Source organism: Micropterus dolomieu, unplaced genomic scaffold, assembly GCF_021292245.1.
Source record: "Micropterus dolomieu isolate WLL.071019.BEF.003 ecotype Adirondacks unplaced genomic scaffold, ASM2129224v1 contig_441, whole genome shotgun sequence".
Classification (NCBI taxonomy): Eukaryota; Metazoa; Chordata; class Actinopteri; order Centrarchiformes; family Centrarchidae; genus Micropterus; species Micropterus dolomieu.
Genome location: NW_025729431.1, coordinates 806 through 14,240, shown reverse-complemented (window position 1 = coordinate 14,240; position 13,435 = coordinate 806). Strand labels below are relative to the sequence as shown.

Sequence of the window (13,435 nt, the reverse complement as noted above, 5' to 3'; positions counted from 1 at the left end):
CGCTAGCCTCCAGGACAGCAGGGTACTATTGGGAAAGAAACAGAAAAGTAAGAAAAGACATCAAGGGAAGAATAGAGAGGGAAATGTTGTTGGGAGGATGGAATTTCATCGGACACCTCAACTTCAAATTTAATGTTGTGTTTAACACGAAACACGAAACATGATTAAGAGCAGGTAAAACATCACACTTCCCCTTAGTGATACATGTACATCCTCTACATATACACTCACATAAAAACAAACTTTGTTTGGTCTTAACCAACTTTATTAAAGACAGAATGACATATAGGCCTACAACACAAGGACGAGGGAGAATATGACCAAGAAACCCTGAAAAACAACAAGAAAAACTGAATAACTATCAATAAAGAAATCAATTTGTACAATTATGAATATACAAATTTAAATTAAATGTTTGAGGCTTTTTGTTTGTTTGAAGTTCAACCAGGTACAAATTTAAGGTACATATTTTCTTTTCATGCCACTTCATACTTCTATTCCACTACAATTCACAACAATCATCTGAAAGCTTTAGTTACTTTTTGCATATTTTTGTATAGATAACAAAGGAAAAGCTTCTAAAATGTAATGTTTTGATTTAAATTAAATAAACAGTGTATACAAGTAGGCCTACAGCTAAGTACAGAGATGATCAAAAGAAATCAATCAAAAAAAATGAATTACAATCCATTGGACTAAACAAGCATTGTGAACGTGTAACTTTTGGACTCTGGATAATTGTGAAGGCATTTCTCATTTTTAATGACATTTTACACACACAAAAAATCAACTGATTAATGTTTACATTAGGTGCAGTCTGATACAAAATAGTTAAAAATCATATTCAACATTTACTTTAATACACAAGTCATAATCTAACAATAAAATATAATAATATAACAGTCACAGTAGACATTATTATGAGTTTATCCTACATTTTCCTGATTATTCCTGTTTAATGACTTTTACCTGTAACAGAGTATTTTTGTAGTGTAGTAATAGTACTTTTAATTAGGTAAATTTTCCGTCCCCACTGTCTTGTTTCACTAACAGCACTTTGTTGTTGGAGGACACGAGCCAAACAAACAGCTTCTCCTCAGTCTGCAGAGGTGACGCTCGGCTGCGCACCGCCCCCTAGTGACGGGAGAACTCTACGTCGTGACGTCCTGCGATGACGTTAATTTCATCATCAGCTCCATTCCGCTGATTTTAAATGCCTACAAACTAAAGCCACCGCTCACCGCCTGCTTCCCTCTTCCTCTGTTTGTTTCCTGCCTACTTTATTTTCCAGCTCCATCACTCCAAGGTAAATAATGTTAAATGCAATGTGTTGTTGTGCGTGTTTTGGGTTATTAAGGCAAAATATCTAGGCATATTGCATCTGTCTGTATTCAAATGAAATGTTTATTTTCGGGAATGTCATGAGAGTGTCAGAAAACACGAAATAACATCTTCCACCCCAAAGATCAACTCAAGAAAGTTGCATTAATTAACCAGTTAGATTTACTGTGTAGGCCTGTAACTGCCATTGTTGCCCTCAGTGGTTTTCAGAAATCAGAAACAGCTTTATTGCCTAGTAGTTTTTACACATACAAGGGATTTGATTTGGTTACTAAACCTATATAAATATATGAAATAAACAAGTTACACAAGTTATAAAATAATAATAAGTAATATAAAGAATTGTGTAAAAGTACTACTAGGCTGCCACACTTCAAAAATACTCTGTTACAAGTAAAAGTCCTGCATTGAAAATGTATTTACGTAAAAGTTTGTAGGCCTAAAAATAACTCAAACAATCGTCAAAATAGTTGCCAATTAATTTTCTGTCAATCCACTAATTGATTGATCGACTGATCGTTTTCAGCTGTACTTAACCATATATATATATATACATACATATACACAAACAGTATATAGTTGGGTAGTTTATATAACAAAACATCATATTATCATATAAGCTCTTTGTGTGTATTGTGTGAAAAAATCTTAATTTGTAAAGTAATTAGTTGCTAAAGCTGGGAAACAATTACAGTCTAGTAAAAAGTACAATATTTTCCTATTTCTCACTCAAAAAGTACCTCAAATTTGTACTAATTTGTACACTGGTTGCCCCCAATACTATTTGTAGTAATGCAATAGGATTTGTTGATGCATAAAACATAAATCTATCTATCTATCTAAAGGAAGACCATGGCGTGTGATCAGGGGTCACCATCACATTATCCGCACTGCCCAGCTGGATCAGCAGTGGTTTGTACAGTAGGCCGTTGGATATTGTCTCATGCTTTCTGAGTTATTATGCAGTTTAACCTCTTTAACCTGACTCACCTCACAGTTTATGTTTTCATGTACCTGCTGTATTTGTGTCCCCTCCAGGACAGTTCATGTTTGTCGCCTTGCTGAGACATTGACCTTGAGGTGTCAATAGGCTTTTCCCCATGAATATTTGCTGTCATCACATTGTTGCCTGACTTTAATTCCAGCTTAGCGTTGTTCCACAGGGTAGGAAAAACGTGGAGTTGAAAAGTGAGGAGTCCAGCAATGAGAAGGTTGAACTGACGGTGGGTGTGAAAGGCTCCAAACCCCAAATGTCCATCAAGCTTTCCTCGTGTTTTTGTGAGGACAGTGAAGCCTGCGTGTGAGTGACACACAGTAACACAAGTACACTAATGATCAGCGTGAAATGCAGCTCAGTAAATGAACCGGATTATTTCAGGGCTCATCACCACAGTGATGATTCTCTTTATGCAAAAGTGGAGCCATCACTGATGGACATAGAGAGTGGAAAGAACAAAGGCAGGTCCACTCATCTAATAATCCAATTTGTATTGATTTTACACAAGGTGTAAAAAAAAAAAAGACCTTTCATCACTCTGTCTTTCACCAGAGACCGCTGCAGCACAAATACAGACTCCGAGCACAAAGCCCAAGGCTAGGACGCTGGTGAGTCACAGTCATACCGATGTGTGTGAATAAAAGCTAAGTGAATGTTCATTCAGTAAAAAACGGGCTTTCATTTGACGTCATTGGTCTTAATCACTCAATTATAGCAATTTCCAGAAGGTAACTGCGCTTAATCTTCACCGTTTCTGCCCCCAGGTAGCATGCAGACAGCTGATTGATGCGAAGGAGGGGGCCTCTCTCAGGGACCAATGTGAGATCACTCACACACTGTTCACAGTCATTCCCTCTCAAACGTTTGGGCTGGAAATGTTTGAATCATACTGTGAGTTTGATGGTGTGTTTATGATCTTTCACAATACTCGACAAGATAACACGGAGAGTATAAAAATAATCTTTACTGTAAGTTAGAGGCCTCAGAAGGCAATAAAACAAGTATGATGTGAGCAAGTTAATGTTTACTATGTGGCCAAAAGAATGTTTGCATCATTAAAAGAGGCCTCCACTGATTTAGAATTGCACTCCTATAACGTCATTGGATTCACTATGAACAGTCTTTTTTATTCCGTACATTCTTCTTCTGTTGTCAAAATTTGGGACCTACATTACATACATGTGTAAAATCAAAAGTTCCCCTTTAAAAGTATTGCTGCATTACCTACTTCCTGATTGTGCCTGACTGGAGAAAACGTCCAAACACTGAAGTTATAAGAAGCGTGTTCTTTACAGTTTCGCAGTCTTCACCACTAACTTCAACCTTATCCAACACCTTTGGGATGAACTGGAACACCGACTGTGAGCCGGGCCACATCACCCAACATCAGGTGGTGGACCTCACTAATGCTGTCTTGTCTGAATGGGAACAAATCCCTGCAGCCAGGTTCCTACATCTTGCAAAAAGCCTGAAACCAGAAGAGTGGAGGATTTAATAGCCTTAATGCCCACACGGCTTTGGATTGAGATGTTCAACGATCAAAGTTGTTTGTAATGTTGGGGCTTCCACATACTTTTGGCCATATAGTATACTGTAAAATAGGCAAAACAGTTGGTGACAGTTTAAACACCTGTGAAATGTTTGAGAAAACAAACTCACCACAAGCTTTGTACAATTTCTACTTGTGCTTCTAATCATATCACATGATCTTCATCAGCAGATGGAGTTTGCCCGGTTGTGATGAAATTGTTAGACCTTTTTTTTGTTGAGGGAGATCATGTAATATGATAGAAAGCAGAACTAGCTTAGTGAACATTGATGTGAGTTCAATTTTCTCAGCTGCTGTTTCCAACATCAAGAGTGAACCTGTGAAATAGTACGAGTTGGCAAGGTCAAAGGCTGTAAATAGGCTTGTTTACCGTAAAAATAACATGATGAAGAACACAATACAGAATGTATACACACACATAAACAGAGATGGGATTAAATTTGCATACAGACACATTGAATTTGTTATCATCACGCTGTAATGACTGCCTTTATGACAATACAACCTTATCACGCACACGCCTCCACTCATGGGAAGCCTGGGGGAAGTACTGTACGAGAAGAGTGTGTGTTTGCACTCATAGCCTGAAAGTGAACATGAGTCAGCCTGATAGTAAAACTTATTATGAGTGGGCTTCACTACAGTGGGCACTAAATGGATAACTCTGGCTCTCACAGAAATCCTAAACCTTTTTTTTTTCTTTCAGCGGAGGAGACTGTCTGGGTTGCAGAACAGATTTATTGATTTATTTTATGCGAGTCCCTGCTTACTCGGGGGCATTGCTATTAAGGTTAGAAATCTGAAAAATATTTCACCAAAGAGGAATTTAGATTCAAATCGTGGCTTTTAGGCTGTTGAGAAAGGCTAAAATTGCAATATACACCAAAAAAGAGCGAGTGACATAGAAAGAATGATATAATAAAATGGAAAATTGGCAGTGCATGAATGAAATGTAATGCTGTATTTTGTCTATAAAACGTCATACAGCCCAAGGTGACAACTTTAAATTGCTTGTTTTATTCGACTGACAGCCCTACACCAAAAAATTTCCTATTTCCAATTATATAAAAGAGGAAAATCAGCATATCCTTACATTTAAGAGGCTTTAACCATTGTTATGTTGTTAAATGGCTTAAATGATAACTGTATTGCATCCAAATTGTTACCAATTAATTTTTTTGTTGACTTCTGTTGACTGGCTCTAGATACTTTACTCTCAATTGCACAGGGGTACAATGTCAAAACACCTAATGTCATACAATTTCAGTTGAATGTAACTGTTTACTGTTTATTCTTTTCCCTCAGCTCCTCTGCCGTTACTAACACTCGAAGGGGCTGTAAGATTGACGAGCACTGACCCCATAAGGACCTCTTCTGTTCATGCATCCATTGCTGTATGTTTCATTGCAAATGCTGTCTTTTTTTTTCCTTAAAGGATAAAGGCTGGCAAAATTTGTGCTATTGTCAACAAATCTCACTGACTCTCAGCCCCAAACCCATCGCATGGATCTTTAAAGGATCCGTACATGACATTAACAGACTCTAAATGTCGCACTAGAGCACCAGCATGTCAGACAAAGACAAATCAGTGCTGCGGCCCACCAGACTCCATTATGAAAAACAGTAATTATACCTTTCCGATCATCATTCGTCATTTAAACTAGACAGAAACAAAATAAAACTCTCCAAAATTGTCTTTCCACTGCTCCAACAATCACCAACTCTGGTTTAGTCGATTTAAACCTTAATTCACTGAAATATTCTGGCTCTACGCTTCTTCCAGGTAGCCGTGAAACAGGCTGCAATTGCTATAACTTAATCCTTGGGGACAAAGTAGCATACGCCCACTAAAAGTGCAACATGACAACATTATGGAAAGGATCCCAATAAAGATAGACCTTTTTGTTAAACCAGAAACAGCTTTGAGATCGCCCTTGCTCACCAAAAGGTTAGTCTTTTCACTGTTCACCAACTCTGGTTTGGTCAAAAGAAATCCTTAAGTCATGGCGTTAGATGAGAAAAGAAACAGTCATTACAGCTTCACAGTGAGGGACTCACAAACGCTACCATGAATGCGCTGCCAAAGCGGCTACCAAAACAAAAAGCAGAGAAGCTCGGATGACAACACACTCAGAGGAACTGTGGCGCCATTCTCTGCTCAGGACGCCATTACTCCACTATATCTTTACATATTTAACATTTAAATACAGGTTACAAATATGTATAATTTTTTCAAAAAAGGCTAAAGTATTTACTAACACAGCTGCAGTTTTTAGCAAACATTACTCACACATGAGTAAACAGTGCACGTCTTAGGGACTACATTCAGCAGAGGGTTAATACATATTTGGTGCTCTAGTAAGTGTTTTCCAGCACCAGGACAGTGTATGTGTTATTGACTACAGTGGCAGTGTTCATCCTAATGAAGGAACATGTCGTCCAGTGCCACAGTGTGGCTCTATGGAAAAGAGGAATACGGTATATCAAGCTTTGTATACACACACTTTACTTGTTAGTAGGATACATTCATTCTTGGTTATTCACCCAGTGCGATTTGTTGACAATAATGATCTTTTAAGGCCTATTTAAACTGTAGTTAATGCATATGACCACAAGATGGAGGTGTTGATCCATGTTTAGCTGTGATTTTAAACACAATATCAACTTAGAGTGAAATAGATTGTGAGGAGTGTCAGTTTCTTCCAGGGAAAAGCTTCGCTATGCGCTGCTCGACAGGGTGAAGCACCAGGGTTGAACATGAAGCCGTCTAACATCACCAGAGAGGTCACACTATATCTTCTGTCCTCTGCATAAAGTAACCAGACAACACTAAACTTTCTGTTGCAGTGTTCCCGTGTCACATTTATTTTATGTTTTCTTTAGGGAAAAAAAAGCCAGTATTACAAAGACCTTTGCCTGCAGATAGAGGAGAGGAAGCGGCAGATAGAAAAGGAGCGAAGTAGAAACACTGTTGACGAACGAAAGGTTAGTTACTTTATAACAAGGGGAAAGCTTACTGTATTTCATAATGCCTGGAAAAGAGAGACCTCTGTTCATTCGTGATAAGACTGATGATTACTTTTATGTTTACTAATGTCTTACTATGTGCAGCACCATGACACCATGCAGCACTCCATCTGGGGGATGCCAGGAAGTGGTGCCCCAAACTACCACCTGGGCACAGCAAAAAGGACCAATAGCCTTTACACCGCAGGGATTTTACCCCAAGAGCAGGTAGACAATGCACCGTTTATTAGATGAGCATTGTTCCATGCAACAAAAGCCTAGTGTACTCAGAAGGTCACCTGATCACACTGGCTTTGATTGAAAAGAACCAAAAGAACGTCTGCAACCGTGCAAATCTTTCTGAAACAAATGATGACTATGGGGTTTTTATATAATTTGTGTAAATTTAGTTAAATTAAGCCTTAATAAGTCACAAATACCAAACAAGATTTCTACTCATTTTAGATATGAGGTGGCAACAACAAACAGTTGAACAATTAAAGTAAATGTTGTGGCTGTCCTGCACTGCGACAGCCTAAAATATAGAGGTAAATCAAATCTTCTAATCCTCCAAGGGAACTTCTTGATGCAAATGTTACTCTAAAAACCTTTCATTGTATCTTAATCCTCTTGCAGAGCTTTGCTCCCCAAAATATTTTTGTAAAACTTAATTCTTTTCCACACATCACATTCATCTTGTTGCAGCTGAAACTCCAACCTCCAACAGTAAACAAGTTGTGTTTGAGGTCATAACATGAGTCTGGGTCCCGGGCCAGCATTACATTACAGCCTGTTTCTTTGGCTGGCACTTCTGAATGCTGTCTTTGTTTCCAGATCCGTGGTAAAGGCTTCAGTAGGACCCCTTTCCACCGCCTGTGAAATTAAGACCATAACATCCCCGAGCTGAGACAACTGAGTGCTCTAGGGAAGTCAGGAAAACAGTACTCTCTGACTTTTGTCTTCAAGTAATGTTTTTTTTTGTAGTCATCAAGATATTTGGGCTGTTTCAGCAGCAAATTCTTATGGTGGCAAAGAAATACAGGCTGTGAATAAACTTACACCAAAAACACAGAGAGTGTGAACATGTCAAGAACAGCGAGCCTCCTATTTACATGTGTTGCTACAAGAACAGGTGCCTGCAACACCAACATCTTCCACTTTGCTTACTTGGAATAGATTCACTAATTCTTCCCATAACAGAAGAGACATCTGGGATCTCAAAGCAACATTATGATTTGGTGTTTTTTGTCTAACACCAGGCTCTCTGGTCCAGGAGTGGTAATGCCAGAGACACGGTTTTCCCTATTACAAGTGAGTGTTTTTGAAGCTGGGATGAAATTACTACATTATGTTGCTTTAAAGAGGTGCCAAATGAACTGCATTCAATAGAGCAGTTCATTCCTTAAAGCTGGGAGATTTTAAAATGAATGGTCAAAATCAAAAGTGTCATTAGACCGTCCTTGCCTCCTAAATGCCCCCTTCTTTCAATGCTTACATTTCAAACTTTAGGAAGCTTCACCAGAGACACAGAAGATATTATACAACAGTTTTCACAAGCTGAGTATTATACTCCTCAGGACAAGTAAACTACATTTATATAGAATCGGTGGAGTACCCCTCTTCATAAGCAAGGTACACTCTTTCAAGTCTCTAAAAGCAGACGATCGTAATGGTATCAACAATTGTTTCTGAAATCTATAGACCTAATTAATAAATATTCAATCTGTTTGATGATGCATTGCCCACATGATGTCCTTAAATAATGGCTGGGAAGTACAGTATTGCAGCAGTAAAGTTCAAGTCAAGTCTTAAAAGAACATTATGGGAAATAGGCTTATTCGCTCTCTTGCCGGGAGTTAGATGAGAAGATTGTCCAAAGGTAAAATCTGCCTAAGCTAAGCTAACATCTGCATCAGAGTAGTATCAGTCTTCTCATCGTTAACTCTCAGCAAGAAAGCGAATAAACACGTTCCCCGAACTGTTGAGCTGTTCCTTTAAATGCTCATTTGCTGTGATTTAAGTCTGATTGAAGTCTACAGCTCGGTTGTGGGGAGGAGCTGAGAATCAAATCAGAGGCCCTGTGATTAGAGGACAAGTTGTTCAACAACTGAGCTGCGTGACTGAGAATAGAATTAAAAGTTTCAGCTAAGAATGAGACGTTAAATATATACGACACACACCGCAAAGAACTGGTCTAAATATTGCAGAAAAGTTTGAGATTACATCAGCCCACACAGGTCAGTAAAAATGTTCATAGTGATTTAAATCCTACTGATAGATACTAAATATGTTGTTACTGTACGTGACTCACATCTTGTTAGAATAATTGCTAATTAGCTCATTATACTGTTGGGCACTAGAAACAGCTACAGTTCATTGTCTGAATAACCAGCTTGCATAATTTTAAGTATTTGTCTTAAAACGTTCCCTGATTGATCTTCCAGGTAATTTTCAGATAATTATAAAGTGGAGATGACTCATCCCAGTCTAATTGCATGGCTTTGTTAGTGTGACATCAGCGAGCTCTTAATTGGAACAGTTCATCCAGATAGAGAGTGTGCATGTATTTACCTTTCATAGGCTAAGGGCCTTATTGTGGAGGGCAGCAGCAGCTTTCCTCCTCAGCGGTTGGGTAATTATGATGTAGGGACAGTTATAAGGGACTGAAATACCAATGGTTATAGAGCGTAAGCTGGCAAGGTTGGTAATTAAACTGTGGAACACTAAATTCTAGAGAACCGACCTTTTGGTTCATTTTTCACATGCAAACATTGTCCAGTAAAACTTTTCAACAGAGCTATTTTTTCTCTCTGCTGTTTTACCATTTTGTGAATTAAGGTTTGTTACTGCAACGGAAGAGGAGTTTAACAGCTGTGCAGTCGGTTTAAATAGTAGAAATCAGAGCAGCAGAACTCACCCCATGTGCAGGGAGGTCAGAGGTCATGGTCAGCAGCATTACATCCCCCCTGTTGCAAGAAGGACTCTAAAATCAAAGTAAAGTAAAATTGGGCTTAAGGATGCCTAAAAGGTTCATCCTGAGTAATCTGGTTGAAAAAAGGACCACAAATCACCATGCTGTTTAGACTCAGTAGTGTCTCCTTTACACTGAGTTATGTCTCACTATTGTATTCCTTACCTGTATTCTTAATATAGCCTATGGCTTTGACAGTTATGCTGTAAACTTTATAGAAGCAATGTTAAAATTCATAAATCAGAAAACCTAAAACCTTGCACACTTTTATAAACAGTGGTGGCAGATGTATACAGATCCTTTACATAAGTAAAAGTAATAATACAAAAATACTCTACATTACATGTAGCTGACGCTTTTATCCAAAGCAACTTAAAAATGCTGTATATGTCAGCGATTGCACACATCTGGAGCAACTAGGGGGTTAAGTGTCTTGCTCAGGGACACATTGGTGGATTGAACCTGGGTCGCTCACACCAAAGGAATTTGTCTTATCCACTGCACTATCACCACCTCATATTACAGGGAGAAGTCATACATTAAAGATGTTAATAAAGTAAAGGACAAAAGTACATTTCAGAAATGTTTACTGAAAGTTTTAAAAGTACTGTAGAATGGACCATTCAAGACAATTCTGGCTATAATTTTGTTTTAAAACTTTATTTTCCTGAAACAGGTTATGTCTAAAGAACTGACTGTACAGTTGAAACAGAAGATACTTTTAAAGCGTGTTGCTGCATTAAATTAAATTTTAAACTTGATTTTAGATTTTAGAAAATAGTTTTTATTTCCATTGAAAAGGAGGTTAGGACACAATTATTCACTTAAATCACAATTGATACGAGGCTTTGCACTCAGAATAGACAGATTTTGGTCCAAGCCACAGAAGAGGCTCCAACCTCCGAACACACGTGATCCTACAATTCCCATAATGCAACAAATAACCACTTGTTCATTTTGTGCATGTCCAGTCTGTAGGCCACAGACTTATAGTAATTTTTTTTTTAATTATTTTAAATAAAAACCAAAAAGTTAGGCTACACCACGATGACACCATTAGATGAAATGTTAGAAAGAGGGAGATTGTTAATGCATCATGATTTAAAAGCTGATCGTATTTTTATATTACATGGTCTGAAAAGTAAGTAAAGCTGAAATAATAATGAAAATAAATAAATGTAGCGAAGTAACAAAAGTGCGTTATTCCGCTTTGAAATGCAGTGAAGCAGAAGTTTAAAGTGGCATGATATGGACATGCTCCGGTACGGTGCAGGCTCAGTGGATGTAAATGGTTAACGGGACGGCGTGGCGGTCCGTGGTGACGTGACGTACTGGTTTCTGCTGCTTTGGGCCGCAGTTTGTTCAGGAGGACTCATATATCCCAAACTACGACTCTTTCCAACAGAGCACCAGCTGTCGTCGGATAAACATCCTTAAAAATGGGCAACTGTCAAGTAAGTACCATCTCTTAAAGACAATTCAGAAAAATAGTAAATCTCAACAGTCAGCAGTTTGGGCTTCGCTCGGGAGCTTTAGAGTTTCATGTTGAGGATTTTGATCCAGGGAATCGCCAGGAGGAACAGATTCAGGGGAGCAAGGGCTTCATTTCTTGAGTACATGTTGTATTTATTGCGTATTTTGCGTGATGGGTCGAACAACGCAGTGCTTCTAATCGACGTCAGTAGTTGCGCAGATCACGTAGGCCTAAATCGTAACAAATCTTGTTTTGACTGAAAATGAGAGCGCTGGTCTCGGATTCTTAATATTTGGTGTTTCTTTAAATGAAGCCGGGTGAAAACGTCGCAAATGACACGGTGTGACAGACAGCCGTGTCTGGGTTTACGCAGAGGAAGCGGCCACTCCCCTGCGGAGTTCATCACAGCTCCGTTAGATGTGTGCGTGGATGAATGAGTAGAGCTCTTACATTAGGCAAGGGTAGAGTCCATGCATGTGCAAAGATGGGGGAAGGGTGTCTATTTCTGTCAGCATTCTGTGTTTTTGGTACATTTATGGTCATTTATTTATTGTTTTACCTCACAAATTAGCAGTGAAACAAGCTTTCAACTAGCAACAACTTCTTTTATTGCGTTTTGATTATTAATTGCTTAAAAATACTTTTAAGTGCTTCACAATTTAAATAACATCCTACTTCATATTCAGAAAAGAGAATCTGATTCTGTGAAGAGTCAAACAGTCTGCTATATGTTTACCTTGTTATAGGAGAGAAGTGGCATTTAAGTAGTTTTAATTGCTGCAGATGATGTGGTTCCCTTGTTGGGCTGCCTCTCAGACCCCTGTTGGCCCCTGGACTGCACTTTGGTCACTGCCAGTTATTCACGCGGCCCCCACCAAGTTTGTTTAAAGGCCCTGAATTCCTCAAGCAAAGCATTGTGTCATCGTCCTCCCCTCCCCCATCTGCCAGCTGCTCCTGCATCCCTGTCTCAGATCCCGCTGAACTTCATTTACTGAAACAATGATCAGTTTGATAGAACCAGCTGTTTTTATTCTTTGTATTTCATCTAAAGAACAATCTGTCTTTTATTCTCTTAGCCCACAATTGTGCCCTACGAGGATTTTGATGTCGTAGCAGACATCAAGGCCATTCGGAAAGCCTGCAAAGGCTTTGGTAAGGTGGAAATATTGAAAGTATAGCATAAGAATATATGGATGTTTTTTTAATTCTTGTAATGTAGTAAAGTGTTACTTGCAAATGACATTGTTTATCATTGTGTTTTGTGTTGTTTTCCCTTCAGGAACTGATGAACAGGCCATCATTGACATCCTGGCAAACCGCAGCTCATATCAGCGTCAGGAAATTAAACAGGCCTATTTTGATAAATACGATGATGTGAGTAAACACAGAATATTATCCGCATGTCCTTTATCTTTATCTACCATTTCACATTTTCATGTGAAATATATCAGAAAATCAGCATTTCTCCTCTGTTTCTGGTCCTTTCTGCTATTTCACTTCTTTGTCTTTGTGATAGGAGTTAGTGGATGTGTTGAAGAGCGAGTTGTCGGGGAGCTTTGAGAAGGCTATCCTCGCCATGCTGGACCCGCCCGTCATCTACGCTGTGAAGGAGCTGAGGAAGGCCATGAAGGGAGCGGGCACAGATGAAGACGTCCTGGTGGAGATCCTCTGCACCGCCACCAACGCCGTCAGTCAAAATCAATCAAAGATCATATCAAATGAACAATGAGTTAATACATCAGGAATCTGTGTGCCATTATGTTGAATTGCTTGTCAAATGTCTTCATCTTGTCTTTAATTATTTTCCACAGGACATCGCCTTGTTCAAGGAATGCTACTTTCAAGGTAAGCCAATATGCAAATGAAGCCTTTAACTTTTCAAAAATGACTACACAAAGCCAAGTTACATGGTTTAAACAGGATTAAAACATTTCACTTATGAAAACATTACTTGACTTCCCAGCCATCCCATCCATACTGTTCTATAGAAGTTCATATCTTATGAGGCATACAAACCATATTGTGCAGTTATTAAACCTCTCACCCACTAAGTTACTAAATGTCACTATTTCCCAACCTTGTATTTTGACCTGGAGG

General features: G+C 38.7%; 1 protein-coding gene and 1 long non-coding RNA gene across 9 annotated transcripts; one reads left to right on the top strand and one right to left on the bottom strand.

The window, feature by feature from the left end:
• Positions 1-211: 211 nt before the first annotated feature.
• On the bottom strand, positions 212-12,244 carry LOC123964077. Its single transcript, XR_006823330.1, has 4 exons — positions 12,075-12,244; positions 9,811-9,876; positions 9,465-9,556; positions 212-330 (listed from the first exon to the last, which is right to left on the bottom strand). It is a non-coding gene; the product is annotated as an uncharacterized LOC123964077 (long non-coding RNA).
• Positions 1,152-13,218, top strand: LOC123964075. 8 transcript variants are annotated; one of them, XM_046041189.1, is made up of 15 exons: positions 1,217-1,306; positions 2,187-2,253; positions 2,380-2,421; positions 2,505-2,641; positions 2,720-2,799; positions 2,891-2,946; positions 3,103-3,229; positions 5,193-5,281; positions 6,594-6,671; positions 6,771-6,872; positions 6,999-7,121; positions 12,415-12,490; positions 12,618-12,712; positions 12,855-13,025; positions 13,150-13,218. In XM_046041189.1, exons 4-15 carry the CDS (start codon positions 2,592-2,594, stop codon positions 13,201-13,203), a joined length of 1,101 nt encoding a protein of 366 aa, XP_045897145.1. In that variant the 5' UTR covers positions 1,217-1,306; positions 2,187-2,253; positions 2,380-2,421; positions 2,505-2,591; the 3' UTR covers positions 13,204-13,218. The 8 variants fall into 8 exon arrangements, with proteins under 8 accessions (XP_045897143.1, XP_045897141.1, XP_045897138.1 ...); XM_046041185.1 differs by lacking the exon at positions 2,380-2,421 and having other exon boundaries at positions 1,160-1,306; positions 2,187-2,262; positions 2,487-2,641; positions 6,810-6,872; XM_046041182.1 differs by lacking the exon at positions 2,380-2,421 and having other exon boundaries at positions 1,160-1,306; positions 2,187-2,262; positions 2,487-2,641; positions 12,858-13,025.
• The last annotated feature ends 217 nt before the right edge of the window (positions 13,219-13,435 follow it).